At 38.3% G+C, this 18,437-nt stretch overlaps 1 protein-coding gene across 27 annotated transcripts in view; it reads left to right on the forward strand.

The window, feature by feature from the left end:
- The window catches only part of PAK3 (p21 (RAC1) activated kinase 3), a 285,503-nt gene that overhangs the window by 191,794 nt on the left and 75,272 nt on the right, over positions 1 to 18,437 (forward strand). For 14 of the 27 annotated variants that reach the window (XM_063601542.1, XM_055106615.1, XM_034949604.3 and 11 more), the window contains 3 exons: positions 7,509 to 7,609; positions 13,150 to 13,303; positions 17,845 to 17,882. In XM_063601542.1, the coding sequence (XP_063457612.1) occupies positions 7,509 to 7,609; positions 13,150 to 13,303; positions 17,845 to 17,882 (293 nt within the window). Of the gene's footprint in view, positions 1 to 7,508; positions 7,610 to 11,933; positions 11,979 to 13,149; positions 13,304 to 17,844; positions 17,883 to 18,437 lie in introns of all 27 variants that reach the window. The other 13 variants (XM_034949599.3, XM_034949598.3, XM_055106614.2 and 10 more) reach the window with 1 other exon arrangement.

Here is an 18,437-nt window from a genome sequence, read left to right on the forward strand (position 1 = left end):
AAGGTCTAGTCAGGGACACAGATAAGTTATTCAATGATTAGAGTTTAGTGTGGTAAGTGTAATATGTAGGAGTGAGAACTGAGGAGAGGCAATTATTCAAGACTGAAGGAAGGGGTGGTTAGGGAAGGCTTCCTGGAGGAGAGGATTATTGAACTGAGGTGAGTCTTAAAGGAGGCATAGAACTAGCCATTAAGGAGTGAGTGGCATGCCAGGTAGAAAGACCATCATTTTGAAGGCAGCAGGCATGACATGCTCTTAGTTGAGCTTCTATGAATACAACTACAAGTAGTTCAGAAAAACTGGTGCTCTGAGAGTGGGAGAGGGGTAGAGAAGAAGCTGTGGATGTAAGTGGGGACCAGATCCTGGAGGGCTTATCTATGCCATGCTAAGGGCTTTAAATTTTATTCTGAAGGCAATGGGGGAATATTGAAGCAGGGCAATGATATCAGATTTGTGTTTCAAAATATCACTCTAGCCACAGGAGGAATTGGGAAGAGGGGGAAAGAGACCAGTCAGGTTGTTGGAGTCATACAGGTGAGAAATGAGAGTGGCCTGGCTTAAGGGCCACTAACAGCAATAAGAGAGGACAATGCAGAGAGACTATTTAGGGAGGAGAATTCATAGAACTAGGCAACTAATCAGATGGTGAGAGGAAGAGCTGGAGACGGTTGAGTTAGGAAACAAAAGAAGAGTTGTTATTTCCTGTTTTTGATAGAGAAAAGCACTTAATTAGTTAGATAATTAATGAAATAATTAGGCTTGATTTTGAAAATATTTAGTGTGGGGGTCTGTGAGGCACCTAAATAGAGGTGTTCAATAGCCAGTTAACTACATGGGGTTGGGGTGCAACAGAGATGTCATGGCTGGAGGTATATATGGAGAATCACTAGTGTCAGTGGGGATTGAAATCATGCATGTGGATGAGATGACCCAAGGGAGAAGTGTGTTGATGAGAAGGGATGAAGAGCCTTCTGCAAATGAGGCTGAGAAAGAAAACTGAGAAATGCAGAAATAGACTCTAAGAAAGAGTTGTATGAAAGAAGATGGGGGAAATGTTAGCTTCAAGAAGTTTGTGGTCTCAAATGTCAGTTTTGACTGAGAGGTCCACACTTGTAAGGACAGAAAATTAGCCATTGGTCAAGGAGGAGGCTAATTTGTGACTTCAGGGGAGTCATTACACTGGTTTGAGGAGTGAGAGCTAAGGAAATCTAGATTACCTTTTCAAGAAGTTTAACCTAAAGAAAGAAAAGCTAAGACTATAACAGCTAGAGAAATATGTGAAGAAGCAGAAGCATTTTAATTTTTAAGGACAATAGTGATCTCAGCATGTTTTTTAAGCCAAAAGAGAAGTGCCAGTAGAGAGGGAGAGATTGAGGATACAAGAAGAAATAGAGCATAATTGGTGGATTCACTTTAGGTAGAAGGTGGCAGGAGTGAGGCAGGAGAAGAGAAGAAGATGCTACTGCTGGAGATAAATTCATAGGGGCGGGAGAGAAAGTGAAATCAAAGGAATAACTGAAAAAAAAGGAGTCCCTCCATTTATCTCAGTGAAGTAGAAGGAAGGTCATATGCTGAAAGTAAGGGAGGAGGGGGTAGAGCTGAAGTTAGAGTGGAGTTCTGAATTTCTGGAATATTGGGTGTGGTGATTGGAAAAGGAAGTTGGCAAGGGGTGACGAAACTATTGTCAAGCACCATTAATGACCCAGCTATCATAAGCACCAACCAATCTGCATGGCTGTGTGATTTCCCTCCAGCAACTCTTGGCAGCCTTGACATAGAAGTGGAGAGCTTTCATGGTTGGATTCTATTAGGGTAGGGTTTCATAGGACAATTATAACAAGAAGTCAAAGAGTGAAATTTTCCAGGACAGAAGCATAAGAGCAATTTACATGCTGGACGATAGAGTCTCAGCCAGAAGGAAGCTGAGAAATTGGCTAAAAATGGCAGTGACTAGAATGATATTTTGAAACTCAAATCTGCTATTATTGCCTTGCTTCAATATTCCCCATTACCTTCTAGAAATGGAGGTCTTGTTGAGATCAAAGAACAAGTAAAATAGGAGTACGCACTTGAAACAATTAGCAGGTTAGCCAGATGGGAAGCTGAGCTCAGAGAATGAGATAACAAGGTTGAATATTGCAGAGAAAGGGTTATTCTGGATAATAAAAAGATCTGGGGCAACTGTGGTTCTTCACTCTGGCTGCGCATTATCTCTGGAGTTTTAAAAATTCATTTGCCCAGGTTTCATCCCCAGAAATCCTGATATAGTAGGTTATTGGTGGGCTCTAGATATTGGTATTTTATGGAACTCTACAGGTTATTCTGATGTGCAGCCCTGCTTGAGAACCAATGGTTTAAAAGATGGCTGTGGGAATGATTGCAGAAGTGGAAGGGAGGTAAAATTCATTAGAGTTGAGAGAGATCAAGGATCCATAAGGAAAGGGTATGAAGGAGGTGTCCATTAATACCCTGTTTCACACAGTGGTGGCAGCACAGAATGTAGGAAGGAAGACTGGGAGCCAAAGTCCTCAATGGAGAACAACGCACTTGGCCAGGAGAACTAGGTGGTGATAATCTCAAAAGAGAGGATTTTGTAGGCAAGTGTAGAAGTACTGATCTCAAATCATTTGGAGTAAAAAAAGAGAAAGTCTGCCTTCTCCATTCTCTCAGGACTACAGGCTTGGGATGAGAAAGGGTGAGCAGCCTCCACCAGTCTTATCTAAGGAAGCGGTACCCTTACTGGATAGTAGAGTCTAAAGTCATTGTTCTCAGTCCCAGCTAAGTAATATAAATACCTGAGGAGTTTTAAAAAATAAAGATGCCTAAGGCTACCCCAGACTAACTGAATCTGAATCTCTGGAGATGGCATCTCTCTTTTTTTTTAAGTTCTCAGATGAAAATGATGTACAGTGAAGTATGAAAACCTAAGGCAAGAGGTGAAGGAAGAGGTAGAAAATGTAGAAAAAAAGTGTTTCTGATAGGACAAACTCTTGCAGGTAAAAGAACTGCAGAACATTGGGGTGGGCATATAAAAGGTGATAGATGACTAGAGGGACTTCTCATTCTTTATGAAGTAGTAGAATAGAGAAAGATGTCAGGATGAGAGATTCTGGAGAGATTAGCTAGCCCCAGGAATTACAACCAGAACTCCCAATAGATCTCAAGGCCAAATGCTGTTTGCAGTTTGTGGTCCAGGCAGCAATTTGTAGCCTTGTTCTGAGTTCCAATAGAATATGGGAGGTACACTTAGAAAGTGATACTTTTTTGGACTTCTGCTCTCTGCAAATATCAACCCAGAGAGCTGACCAGGTTGAGCTTTAAGACAAATGACAAATGCTCACAGAATTTTGCAGGGTGATACAGACATTTTAGTGTATCTAAAAAACAAAACAAAAGAAAAACTGGTTTTCATCTAGGGTCTAGTTTATCGCTAAACACTTACTGAAAGCTAGAGCTCAAATCTTTTTTTTTTTTTTAATGCCGCTGAGTAATAAATAGTTTAACTGTTGAAAACTTTGGTTCTGGAGACAAAGTGGGGACGTAGATTCAAATCCTGGCTCTGATATTTGCCAGCTGTGTAACCCTGGGTATATAATTTAACCCCAATAAGTCCCACTTATCTATAAAACAAGAACAAGACCTGCCTCATATGACTGTTGTGGAGATTAAATGAGATAGCCCCAGATACTTGGCACGTGGTGAGTGTCCCATTCGTGATAGCTATTAAGTCTGCAGGTACAAGCTAGTTGCTGGGGAATGTGAGAATAAATAAATTGCACTCTTTACTGTCAAGTATCTCAAATTTTAGATAGAGAGGTAGATATGTAAAAAATACCAATCCTATGCTGATGGTACCAAGCTCAAAGTAGACACTGAGTAGTTCTATGGGAGCATGAAAGGACAGGCATTTAACTTTGTCTGCAGAGGGGAGATAGGAAAAGACTTGCCAAAAGTGAAAAAGCCCAAGAGTGAGTCTTTAAGAGTAAGGACTAATAGGAGTGATCCCCATAAATTTGGGGGAGAGGGTAAGAAGTAAGACTTTCCAGGCATAGGTATAGCATGTATAAAAGCTTGGAGGTATGAGAAAGCCTGGCAGTTTAGGGAGCATTGAATGTGTATAAGTAGTGGGGCACATGGCAAGAATAGAGAGGTTGGAGTGGTAAACTTAGGAACATATCATGCAGGCCCTTGGATATCATGCTAAGAAACATGAACTTTTAACTTATGGGTAATAGGGGACAGCATTTAAGCATCTTAAAGTCAAGAATGTTATTCAGGAGGCTGAGGCAGGAGAATCGCTTGAACCCGGGAGGCGGAGTTTGTAGTGAGCAGAGATCACGCCACTGTACTCCAGCCTGGGTGACAGAGCGAGACTCCACCAAACAAACAAACAAACAACAACAACAACACACACACACACAAATGCAAGAATGTGATCTAGCCACAGAGTAGAGAAATGAATGGAAGTGGATAAAATTGGAGGCAGTGATGCTAAGTGAGAAGTGATGATGTCTTGGACTAAGTTAATTATTTGTGGGGATGAAGAGAAGAGGATGGATTCAAGACCAGTTTAGGAGATAGAATATACAAAACTTGATGATCAATTAGCATAGAAATAAAGGAGTGAAAGACGACTCCCAGATTCTTGGTTTGGGCAGCTGGGCCAGTGCTGGATTACTCAGGAGCCAGAACAAGCATTTGTATATGGCATCTAGTAAATCTGAAGTACCCAAAATGTGGAAACAGTTTAATTTTGAATATATAGCTTAAAAAAAAGACTCAATCACCATAGGAACATCAGAACTTTTGCACTTCCTTAATTGTTTATGCCTTAGTATTGTTTTTATTTGAATTGCATATTGGAGAGGAGGATCATAATTTTTTTTTCATTGCTTAGAGCCGCCTAAAGGAGGAGGAGCCTAAGGCCTTGCTTCTTCTCTAATCTGCGTGGTCAGTGGTATCATTTCACTGTGATAGAGAACACCAGAAGAGGAGCAAACTTGGGCTTCCTGCCTTTGTTATGCTTAGCCCTGAGTGAAGAAAATTGCATAGTTAGGCTGATAAGGCATTGGCAGTCTGGTGGCCTTCTAGGAAAACACCATTAATCCAATTCTGCATATAACTCAGCCCAAGTGGAGTGTTGAGTCAATTTGCTACAAATATTTTGCCAATACTAATAGAAAAGTTGGGAGAGTTTATTTGCTGACAAGAGGGCCATGAATTCAAATTGATATAAGGTTTGGAGGTACAGATTAAGGTAGGGGCTCTTAACTCAGAGTCCAGGAGAATTATGAACCTGTGAAAGTATATGTATATAGTACATTTTTATGGGCAGAAGTTCCATAGCTTTCTTCAGATTTTTCAGAAGATTGACCCCAAAAAGCTTACCAAGAGCTAATTACTCTGAAGTGAATGAAACTGCTCCTTCAGAGTTACTCACTTGCCTGGAACCCTTCCAGGGCCCTGCGAGGGGCCCCGGTACATTTGTATTTGTAATTTTATAATGTCTTTTACTTAAAGGGAACCTTCCTCTCAAATTACATGAAGTATTTGGTCCCCCAACATGTGGATCCACCCCTGCCAACCACAGATTAGGGAATTACCTAACATGAGTTAGTATTTGGGAGTGGAGGCAATCCAATAGAGAAAGAAATGTAGAAGGCCAAAAACTGTACTAGCAAAGGCAAAAGCAATGACAATCAAAGAAAGAAAGGTCACTGAGAAAGGAGGAATGCCAGGCCACATTGTCAAGGAAGTAGAAAGAGAAGTAGCTAGCCATGGCCAGCATGGGTGGGACATCATGAAAGAGAAAAAGTAAGAAAATGATTACAGGAGTGGCTAGGACACCTTCAATAGAGTGATGACACCAGAGTGCCTTTCTGAACAAGTAAAAAATGGTAGTTGAACAAGTATAAATGTTAGCTATAGTTCACAAACATTCAGGGGAAGTAGAAGTACCAACAGAAAACTCTAAACTTCACTGTTAGGATAATATTCATGAATAAAGTAGGCTCACTGTAAAAATGGAATCTGTAATGAGGGTAAGTTATATGGCATATATGTATTTTTTCAAAATGAATCCTAAATGTGCTCCATGGCCAGACAAAGGCCTTGGGTGACTCTTGTTCCCCTGCTCCCAACCTTTCTTTCCTGATCCTGTATAGTTCCTCTCACTACTTCAGTTTTCATATTTCTGCCCCATATCTCTGTCCTGTGTCTGGAGATAAGGAACAGTGAGAGAGAGTGGAATGAGACAAGAAGCCATAAGAATAGCCTTTGAACATGAAAAGTTTTGAATTTAAAATTTATCATGGGTAACCCACAAAACCAATAATCCATATACGGTTGAATGTTGTCTGTAATTCAGGCCAAGGCAACATCTATTTGAACCAGAATGTTCTAAATTGACCGCCCTGGCAATTCTGAAGTTGATTGGTTTTAACTGGGTAAACCTGGTTCATGCTGACTTTCCCTGTATTAGGAGGGGGAGTACTATTTTTTTCAGTGTGAAATGCAGCCTCACCAGAGATACATGCTCAGATCTGCTAATAAGTGTGTTATGGAAGCGACTAGATGCCATTTTGGAGTGTTTCCACAGTGACTTCCTCCTGGGAACTATTTCCAGATAGACTATAGTTCTCAACTTAGTTTATTCAGTGATTATATCTTTATAGGCTTTTAAATTATGAGCTACTGATACATTTATTTATAATTATGTAACTATGAAAAATCTGCTACTTGAAAAAGACAATGATTTTTGAATGGCTGATATGACAAAATATAATGGAAACATGGAAAAATAACTACAAACTAGAAAAACTAAACCAAAGAATGGCTTTAAGTTTTCTGAAAACTAAATAAAATTAATTCAGTAAAAAAAAGCAGCAATTTGTAGCTTTTTACTAGCAAAGTGCTGGGTAGGAAATGATTGAAATATTTTTAATAATAAAAAAGGTTTGTAACATAATTGATTTTCAGTGGTATTCTTGTTAATAGAAGAGTCTATTAAGATATGGTTAATAATATAAACATGTTAAATTAAATAAGTACCAACCACTTGATTATTAGCTATCGTTAACATAGAAACAATTCACAATATCTTTATTGAAAGCTGAAGTGCTTTTCTATTCTTTCTAATAGTATGCCTTAGCTTGACTTGTATATGATAAATTTCTTCCTTAGTAAGTGATATTTGATTCAACAAAACCAGTTAAACACAATATCCCTCGATATCTCCTGGTTACACTGGTAAAAGGCATAAATCAGTTTGAATGAGAGATTTGTTTCAAATGAGTTTTGGAAATTTTGAATTATTTGGATATGACATTTGTCATCACCCTCTTAGCTACTTCTGCAAATAATTGGAATTTCTGGAGTTAAGTGTTGTTAAAATTGTGTTGGAATCAATTGTCTTTCAACTTTGTAATTGTTTTGATGAACCTAATTGTACAACTTGTGGATGCCAAAACTATACCCCAAATAAATACATGTTAACATTTTGCCTTTAGCCAATAAGAAGAAGGAGAAAGAGCGCCCAGAGATCTCTCTTCCTTCAGACTTTGAGCATACGATTCATGTGGGGTTTGATGCAGTCACCGGGGAATTCACTGTAAGTAAGCTCCTTGTTTTGTTTTGTAAGCCACGAAAGAATTCCTTTGTGAAAATAGTTTTCAAGCAAGAATTGCCATGTCCCAAAATGTCAGACTTAATATTTTTGATGGTTCCAAATAAGATGGACATTGCCCAGGCAATCATAGATGGAAATAGAGGATGGCAACAGCATTGACCAAATTATTTTGTCCATCTTTTAAAAAAGTTTGATCACTGTATAGTCTCAACTTGGTTGAAAATATTAAGTAACCATGGCACAGAAAATGTACTCCTGGCAGAGAGATACTGCCTGAGCTTTTTCTTTATCAAGTGAATGGAATCAGAGAATCATCTACTCACCTTGGCCAGTGAAAATAATTCATCTGAATAATTCAGCCTTTACATTAAAACCTAGAATACCCAGATCAGCTAACTACGCTAACCAAGAATCTCTATGGAACTGACCTGTTTTTCCCTTTGATTTCTAGAACATAGATAATTTTTACAATTTTTAGTAGGTATATTTTGTAGATTTTCAAAAAACAAACCTTATATTTCAAGAAGAAATATTGATGGATATATCATGTATGCTCTAGTTGTTTTGTGCATCTCTCTCCTCTCTCTCTAGATATCTCTCTCTAGAGATGTCATGCAATCCATAGTACATACCAATAAGAATTCTCTGGACAGACCATAGCTATAGATCAAGCCTTTTGCTGAATATTTGTAGTGCTCAAATAGCACAAGATCTCAGATCTATGGAATTTTATACTTTTTTTTTTAAAAAAAGAACTGGTATCTTTTTTATTTTATTTTATTTTAGCTCAAGGAGAGAAAAGATGTGGCTATTGCTAGAAATATGTCCCCAGGAAGGTCAACTACCTTTTCCCATACTATTAGTGAACTCCATCAAAATGTACATTCTGAAATAAGGAGTAATTTTGAGGGCATTTCAAAAAAAATCTTTGATAGAGCCATCTCCATCAATTCTTGGGCTGTTAAACCAGAGAGAAATTTACATATTAAGTAGTTGAGTTTTTTGTTTCATAACATAGTAGTGAATAGACTGTGTTATATGATTAAGCGGAAAAAAAGAAGGAGCAAATTAATCTATGTGGAGAAGCAAACAATGTTGCTGAATTGACAGTCAAATTATCTTATTTTTTCAATTCTGGAAGTAAGTGATAGGAGAATGGAAATGGAAACAGTAAACACCTTGGCCTCATAAAGTGGTGTAAGCTGATTATTTCTGCGTTCTCAGTAGCAAGCAGAGGAGAACGTTAAGAAATATTGACACATAAAGTGGAGATAGGTAAGATTTAACCAATTTCATCATTAAAGTCAGAGACATTACTCAAATGGCTTTGAGTGTGAACCCAGTCTTTACTATATTTGCAGAATATTCTCTTAGCCACACTTAGATACTCCAACCTTGCTATTATGACTACCACCACCATCATCACCACCAGAAAAAAAGTAATTTGTATAACCTGAAAAACGTTCTATTTTTAAAAAATCATAAAAAGATTGTAACTATTTTTGCTGACACTTGAAACAAGAAAATCCCTTAAACTTTATAAAAATTTTGCCTAATAACTCTTCCCTTTTTTATTAATTTTTTCAGCTTTGACATTTTAATGTTCTCTGTGCTTTTCCTCATTTAAACTACTATTGTGTTTTATTGTTGTCATTCACTATTTTTCTTTTCTTTTTTCTTCCTTTTTGTTTTCTGATGTGAAAATTTTCTCATCCAGTTATCTCATGTGATATTCTAGTTGCTCTCCAATATTTTATTCTTTCCACTTTTCAAACTTACTTGTCATCTTATGATACAGTATCTCTATCTCTAGGTCTTTCATTTATCATTCTGGATTCTGAATGGAAATGAAAGAAAGTAAATCACCACCATCTTGCTGACTGCAGCACCAGTCATTTTCAATTTGCTGTCAATTAGAACCCAAAGAACCCAAAGTGATGGACTATCTTTCCAATGATGAAAAACAGTTGGATACAACCAAACTATATGAAACAAATACTCCTCTCCCTACTAAAAATATCCCCAATTTGAAATAAGATAGCTGTTTGGAAGTATTCCATTGTTACGAATCCATTGAATATATAGAAAGACATAGGCTAAATTTGGAAAATGGAAGTACTTTATTGTCATCCTGATGATCTTTTGTAACTACTTGTTCATACATTATTCTTAAAGATGCCAAATTCTGCCCTTTTTGGTGCTTTTTTAACCTGTGATTTACATTTACTATATTATTATGTTTATTAAATTTAAACATGCCAAATTATAAAAAGCTTTTAAGAAAGTCTTTTTATTGGTAGGATTTAGAATTGGGTCCTAATTGTCATAGCACCACTAATTTATTGTGTGTTGGGAGGGGATCATATTAAGTTTGATTATCGTGGTTGTTGAGGTTGAATTTTGTGCAATTTGCTGAACTATCTAATCCAGTTGTCTTACAAGGGCTTGTTATTTTGAATACTTGGACACTGATTTGCTGTGTTGCTTGGTGATTACTCTTTGGCTAATTGGCCCATATGACCTTGTATACCTGGTCATACACTTGGACCCTGAAGCTAAAAGTAGGTTGGGAGGTGAGATTTTTGGTATTCAATGATTACAAGTCCTCATCCTTTATATTGCCATTTTTGTCCCAAATACTTCAGAACTCCCCTTTCCAGACCTCTAGACCTGTGACGGTCGCTTCAAGTCAATCAGAGGGAAAAATGGTATGAGTGATATAAATTATCATTTCTTATGATAAGATAAATGCTTGGCCTGTTATATCATGCTGCCATTCTCCTGGGCTACACTGGACAACCCCCAGCTTAATGTACTTCTAGTTGGTATCCTATACACAGTCAGACATTGATATGTGCTCCTGCTTCTGATGCTCAAACTCCTAGGTCTTCATTAGCTGTCTAACTTTTGGGATTAGTTCCTCAACGTGGCATAATGAGATGGCTTTATGACTATGTGCCTTCGTGGCATACATTCAAATTTGAATGTCGGGTTTTATTGATAATTGGATTTGTCTCAACTTAGAAAAAAGAAATGTCAGCAGTGTAGTCAAAATTATGTCAGCAGTGTAGTCATGTGGTAAGTATAGTTGTCTGGAGGATTTTCTGCTATTGGCAGCATTTTTTCCTGCTGTCTAGTGATCATAAAACTATTTATCACAAAAGTTTAGAAGTGCCATGGGAATGTATAATAACTACCAATATTCTAATGATTATGGTAATGATTATGCCAGTAATGTCTGCTCTAGTGGTTATGTGCAATGCATACCTCAATTTGTAACACTTAATAACTCCGTTGGCCATTACGGTATTAACAAATGCTATTAATTGCACTTAGAATCATAACTGGGATCATGCATGGGCTCCTGAGTTCAAATTTTTGGCTTAAGGCTTTAGCATCTAGCCGCGTGAAAAATGCATGTAAAAGTGTCGTTTCACTGTGCTTGGAGTAACCCTAAATACCAGGAATCAAGGACATATATACAAAATCAAGCTAGTTGGGTCAAGCATGTTTCTGTAGCATTTGAGATATCTTTATTTAGGCAAAGCTGTTACCTTATATCTTGTCTTATTTTGTGGGAAGTGGGATTTTAGAACTGCAGCACTAAAATGGAAATTATATATATATGGTTTGAAATGGAATTGTTCCCCTTTCCCTGGTCTAAATATCTAAGAAACTTAACATATAGAGTCTGGCTATGTGGGAATGTTCTTTATCTAGTTTTCTCTAAGCCAGCCATGACTTTAGCTACAAAGTGCAAAAGAATCACATCAATGAGAATAAAATTCAGTGTTTCCATACAGCCATCCTTTGAATTTTAGCCACATACACACTTTTGAAACTAAAATTGGTTAACCAGAATTGGGAACTGAAATTTGTAAGTTTATCACATGGCCATTGGCTACCTGTGATCACCCAATTATAAAAACAACTTACAAATTATTGTCAAAGCTTTTCATGATGCCATCCTTCTTGCCTCCAAATTCATGTTTCTGCCTTTTAATAATTTCTCCAATCATTTAATGGTAATTCTTATTAATACATATTTATGGAGGAAGCATCTTGCCAAAAGTGGAATTATACATCCAAACTTTGAAGCATCGTCGTTCTCTCTGTTCTCTTAAATCTGTTGTCCTGTAGCCTGTCCTGTCCCTGATTTAGTTAAAACCTCCCTATTTTCATAACCGCCCCACTTTAGAAGGGACTCCCCCCATTCAGACCCATTGGTTTCATCTCCTCCCACCTTCTAAGTTGTCCCACATTCTGTTTTAACTTTCTTTTCTTTCTTTATTTACGTCCATTACAGCCAGATCTCTATGGCTCACAGATGTGCCCAGGGAAGCTCCCAGAGGTGCGTCACAGGCCCAAAAGAAGCTTGCATCAAAGTGCTTCTTTGAGATGTCATAGCACTGCAGCAGCAGGTTCATGTGTGTGCAGTAGAGTTGTTGCTTGGCTTATCTCACTTTTTTTGTTGTCATTCCCAAACTCTGGAGGCCCACGTCACACATTGTTTTGCCGAGACTTCATAGGATAAAGCCACATAAATTGTGTCTGGATGCACTTCAGGAATAGTGTGTCTGTTTCTCTCTCCAAGTTGCTCTTGGAGGTTGGATAATTATGAAATTGGGACTTCTGTAGGCTGGACATGTAGGAAAGAATGTTGAATGCTCAATGCAAAGCTAACCTCTAATTTTTGCAATTCTCCTTGGTTAGATTTCCAAATATTCCCTCCTCTCTGCTCTAAATGCTTCAGATTATTATAAATTATCACAAGGCTTTGTCGTGGTTTTCATAGTCCCCAGGTTCTATGTGGCCTATAAATGAAGTAAGGAGGAAGGGAGAGAGAGAGGAGAGGAGAAGGAGGGCATGCCCTGGAGAAAGCTGCAGGGGAAATGCCCAAAGCAGCATTAATGTTACTGTTTAGCATCTCAGTGGTTCTTGCCCCTCCACAATTCTATTTTTGTCTCCTACCAACCTGCCTTTATAGTAAAGCGCTAGACCCAAAAAATTACATTTTGTAATCACAAAGTATAACCTGACCAAGGGTGATCCTTTCCTTTTATTCTAAAATATATTCTGATTACAACATGACCAGAAACAGCTTGTTATTCCAGTCATAAAATCCATTGATCTGCACTTTATTATGCTGTGCACAAATTTAGAGAAGTCTTGCTATGTCTGCCCTGAGTCGCCAGAAAAAAAATAAGCTAAGCCGTAAACATCATTTCATGGATGAGCAGAGTCAATATGGAGGTGATTTTCATGCGCTTTTTTTTTTCTATCACAGTCATACTCCCACCCACCCTTTTTAAGTTGGATCCTAGTTTTACCTATGTGTTTTAATTAGAGAAGAGAATGATTGCATTATTAAGTTACTAACTTTAAATCTAGAATGTAACTTCAGTTTCCCAAGTGTAATCCTACAGGTAGCATGGGCTTCTTGGTGAAGAACTTTACTGGAACATAAAAATGCTGCTGCAGAATGTTCTGAGCTACCATTCTTTCCCTTTGGTTGTCCACAGGGAATTCCAGAGCAATGGGCACGATTACTCCAAACTTCCAACATAACAAAATTGGAACAGAAGAAGAACCCACAAGCTGTTCTAGATGTTCTCAAATTCTATGATTCCAAAGAAACAGTCAACAACCAGAAATACATGAGCTTTACATCAGGAGGTAAGAGGAAGTCTGTGGTATCAAAGGTGAAAAAGTAATTTCAATTTCAGAGTGTCATGTTGAGAACAAAATGTCTGTGGGACATTTGAAATCGATTCTAGTACCTTCTTCAGATGACATCAACATAAGGAAACCAAAAAATGAGTTGGAATTTGAGGTTGATGTTAAGTTATATAACTCAAGTATGTTTAGAATCAAAATAAGGTAATTATTTAGTGAAGTAGTAGTTGTGAGCTTGAACTGGTAGTCACAATTGTTGTCTCTTTACTGTCATAAAGACACTCAGTCACTTACTGGGCTTTGTTATATGTTCATGAAGTAAGAGTTGTATGCATGAAACCATGCTCTCTGGAAATTTATTTTGTCCCTTAGATTCATTGATTTACACCATGATGACACAGCACACTGTTTTTTTGGTGTCAGGTTATTTTTCTAAGACCCCCAAATCAGACTGAAAAGAGAAAACTATGTGTGACTATTTTTAGAAACTGAAATATCCGTGTTACTGCCAAATCTTGACCTTATTTGCTAGTGTGTAGATTTAGTCTTTTCTTGGAGATTTGATGTTCAAATTTGCACTATAAGCAACTGTATTAGTCCATTTTCATGCTGCTGGTAAAGACATGTCCAAGACTGGGAAGAAAAAGAGGTTTAATTGGACTTACAGTTCCACATGGCTGGTGAGACCTCAGAATCATGGTGGGAAGTGAAAAGCACTTCTTACATGACAGCAGCAAGATAATATGTGAAGGAAAAAAGTGGAGAACCCCGATAAAACCATCAGATCTCATGAGACTTATTCATTATCATGAGAATAGCATGGGAAAGACCAGCCCCCATGATTCAATTGCCCACCCCCGGGTCCCTCCCACAACATGTTGGAATTCTGGGATATACAATTCAAGTTGATATTTGGGTGGGGACACAGCCAAACCATGCCATTCTGCCCCGGCCCCTCCAAATCTCATGCCCTCACATTTCAGAACCAATCATGCCTTCCCAACAGTCCCCCAAAGTCTTAACTCATTTCAGCATTAACTCAAAAGTCCACAGTCCAAAGTCTCATCTTAGACAAAGCAAGTCCCTTTTGCCTACGAGCCTGTAAAATCAAAAGTAAGCTAGTTACTTCCTAGATACAATAGAGGTACAGGCATTTGTTGAATACAGGCATTCCAAATGGGAGAAATTGGCCAAAACAAAGGGATTACAGGGCCCATGCAAGTCCAAAATCCAGCGGGGCAGTCAAATCTTAAAGCTCCAAAATGATCTCCTTTGACTCCAGGTCTCACATCTAGGTCACGCTGATGTAAGAGGTGGGTTCCCATGGTCTTGGGCAGCTCTACCCTGTGACTTTGCAGGGTCCAGCCTCCCTTCCGGCTGCTTTCACAGGCTGCTGTTGAGTGTCTGCGGCTTTTCCATGTGCAAAGTGCAAGCTGTAAGTGGATCTACCATTCTGGGATCTGGAGGACGGTGGCCCTCTTCTCACAGCTCCACTAGGCAGTGCCCTAGTAGGGACTCTGTGTGTGGGCTCTGAGCCCACATTTCCCTTCTGCACTGCCCTAGCAGAGGTTCTCCATGAGGGCCCCACCCCTGCAGCAAGCTTTTGCCTGAGCATCCAGGCATTTCCATACATCTTCTGATATCTAGGTGTATGTTCCCAAACCTCAATTCTTGACTTCTGTGCACATGCAGGCTCAACACCACGTGGAAGCTGCCAAGGCTTGGGGATTCCACCCTCTGAAGTCACAGCCCAAGCTGTATGTTGGCCCCTTTCAGATAAAGCTGGATTAGCTGGGACACAGGGCACCAAGCCCCTAAGCTGCACACAGCACGGGGACCCTGGAGCTGGCCCACAAAACCACTTTTTCCTCCTGGGCCTATGGGCCTGTGATGGGAGGAGCTGCTGTGAAGTTCTCTGACATGGCCTGGAGACATTTCCCCCATGGTCTTGGGGATTAATATTAGGCTCCTTGCCACTTATGCAAATTTCTGCAGCCAGCTTGAATTTCTCCCAAGAAAATGAGTTTTTATTTTCTATCGCATAGTCAGGCTGCACATTTTCCAAACTTTTATGCTCTGTTTCCCTTATAAAACTGAATGCCTTTAACAGCACTCAAGTTACTTCTTGAATGCTTTGCTGCATAGAAATTTCTTCTACCAGATACCCTAAAACATCTCTCTCAAGTTCAAAGTTCTACACATCTTTAGGGCAGGGGCAAAATGCTGCTAGTGTCTTTGCTAAAACATAACAAGAGTCACCTTTGCTCCAGTTCCCAAAAGTTCCTCATCTCCATTTGAGACTACCTCAGCCTGAATTTTATTGTCCATATTGCTATCAGCATTTTGGACAAAGTCATTCAACAAGCCTCTATGAAGTTCCAAACTTCCCCACATTTTTCTATCTTCTTCTGAGCCCTTTCAAACTGTTCCAATCTCTGCCTGTTGCCCAGTTACAAAGTCTCTTCCACATTATTGGGTATCTTTTTAGCAACACCCCACTCTACTGGTACCAATTTACTGTATTAGTCCGTTTTCATGCTACTGATAATGACATACCTAAGACTGGGAATAAAAAGAGGTTTAATTGGACTTATAGTTCCACATGGCTGGGGAGGCCTCAGAATCATGGTGGGAGGCAAAAGGCATTTCTTACATCGCAGCAGCAACAGAAAATGAGAAAGAATCAAAAGCAAAAACCCATGATAAACCCATCAGATCTTGTGAGACTTATCCACTATCACGAGAATAGCATGGGAAAGACCGGCCACTATAATTCAATTACCTCCCACTGGGTCCCTCCCACAACACGTGGGAATTCTGGGAGATATAATTCAAGTTGAGATTTGGGTGGGGACACAGGCAAACCATATCTGCAACTGAAATATATATACCAAATAATACTTTCACATTTTGAGATAGATGATTTGAGTTCTCTCTCTACAATAATTTATTAACTTATTAACATCTAAAGAATGAAGGGAGTATTATCATTAGTACTACAGCTATAAAGAGCCCTTACCTCTTCGCACTGGATTTAGTATAAGCAGGCTTTAAGTTTCTTTGAGAATGATCCAAGGATACCCTTGGAAGGGGAAGAGTGTCTGATTTGGCCATATCAAATATCAAAGCCCAAACTGCTAAATTGGACTTTTTTTTTTTAAATGAGAAGATTGCTTAACTGCTGTTATCCAATGTTGAAAACCTAAAAAGAAAGCCATCAAGGGAAACTTTTTAGTATATTTAAGCTTCCACATAGAATAAAATATCTAAGAGATCCTAGTGATATATCAAAAAATGTTTCATGTGAGAAAATCAAGAGCTGTGCTCCAAGTTAGAACCATAGGCAACCAGAACTGAAAATGTATTCAAGAAATCATTTCACTGTAACCATGAATACACTTTAGAGTATCAGAGTTTGTTCTTTACTCCAAATAGCCATTGCTGTTTAACACTTAGTTTTATATGCCAAATTTCTCTCAACTTACAAAGATGAAATCCTGACAACTATATTAAAACTCAACTGTACAGTTGTACTGTACTGAGCTGAGTGTACCTCATCATAGGTTTTCTGAATGCTCTGGTATTGGGACTGACTAATTGAATAGGAGGAGAAGATGAAGATAGCACAGGAAGGTGGAAAGAAGGAATGGAAAGGAGGTAGGGAGAGAAGAAAGTGGGAAAAATCCTAGATATAGAGTAGTTCTCCACTTACCCATGTGGAATATATTCTAAGACCTCCAATGGATGCCTGGAACCATGGATAGTACTGAACCTTATGTATATCATGTTTTTTTTCTATACCTACTTACCTGTGATAAAGTTATAAATTAGGCACAGTAAGAGATAAACAACAATAACCAATAATAAAGTAGAACAATTATAACAATATGCCAGCATCACTACTTTTGCTCTTTGGGGCCATTATGAAGTAAAATAAGGGGTACATGACTACAAGCACTGTGATAGCTCCGCAGTTGTTCTGATAACCAAACTGGCTATTAAGTGACTAATAGGCTGGTAGTGTAAACAGAGTAGGTACACTGGACAAAGGGATGATTCACATTTCAGGTGGAATGGAGCAGGACCGCGTGAGATTTTATCATACTCAGAATGGCATGCAGTTTGAAACTCATGAATTGGTTATTTCTGCAATTTTTGATGTAATATTTTTGAACCACAGTTGACCACAGGTAGCTGAAACCACAAAAAGTGAAACTTCAGATAAGGGGGACTACTATAGATGTACAGAATCATACCAGTTAAGAGTAGGTAATCTTGTCATTCTTCCATATAAATGAGATTCACTGGAGGCCTTCATTAATATCTGCAAAATGACCTGGTGAGAATATGGTGAGGATGTAATGGTGTGAGCTATTTTAAGAAAAGCTATGTCATTAGTCATAATATCTAGTTAATACTAAATTGGAGCATTTCCTTCTAGTTGAAATCATGCAGTTTTTTAATTTTTATTTTTCTGGTGTGGTCTCTGAATGAAACATTCTTTATGAAACAAAAGTGACCTCTCTATTCTCACTTTGCAGATAAAAGTGCACATGGATACATAGCAGCCCATCCTTCGGTAAGTGAAAAATTGAAAACTGTTTCACATGATTGGTGTTTCCAAAGATTTAAAAGAATATAACTGCACAGATCCAGTTTTTAGATATAAAGTCTTTTAAAAACAATTTTAAGGTATAATTCAGTTTATATAAAATTCACCTATTTTCAGGTAAACAGTTCAATGAGTTTTGGTAAATGTATATACCTATGCTACCATCACCACAATTGAGTTTTAGAACAAGTCCATCACCCCAGTAAAATCCTTCATACCTGCTTACAGTTAACTCCACCCACCCCACCCTAGTCACAGGCAAGAACTAATATGGAATCTGCCTTTATGGATTTGGCTTTCTGGACATTTCATGTAAATGAAATAATACAGCGTGTGACTTTTGAGGATTGGCTTTTTAAACTCAGTTTATTTATTTTAAGATTAATCCAAGTTGTTGTGTATATCAATAATTTGTGTTCCTTTTTATCTCTGAGTATTCCATGGTATGATTGTACCACTGTTTGTTTAACCATTCAAACATTGAAGGCTCTCTAGAAAATTTTCAGTTGCTAGCTATTACAA

This window comes from Pan paniscus, chromosome X (genome assembly GCF_029289425.2).
Source record: "Pan paniscus chromosome X, NHGRI_mPanPan1-v2.0_pri, whole genome shotgun sequence".
Lineage (NCBI taxonomy): Eukaryota > Metazoa > Chordata > Mammalia > Primates > Hominidae > Pan > Pan paniscus.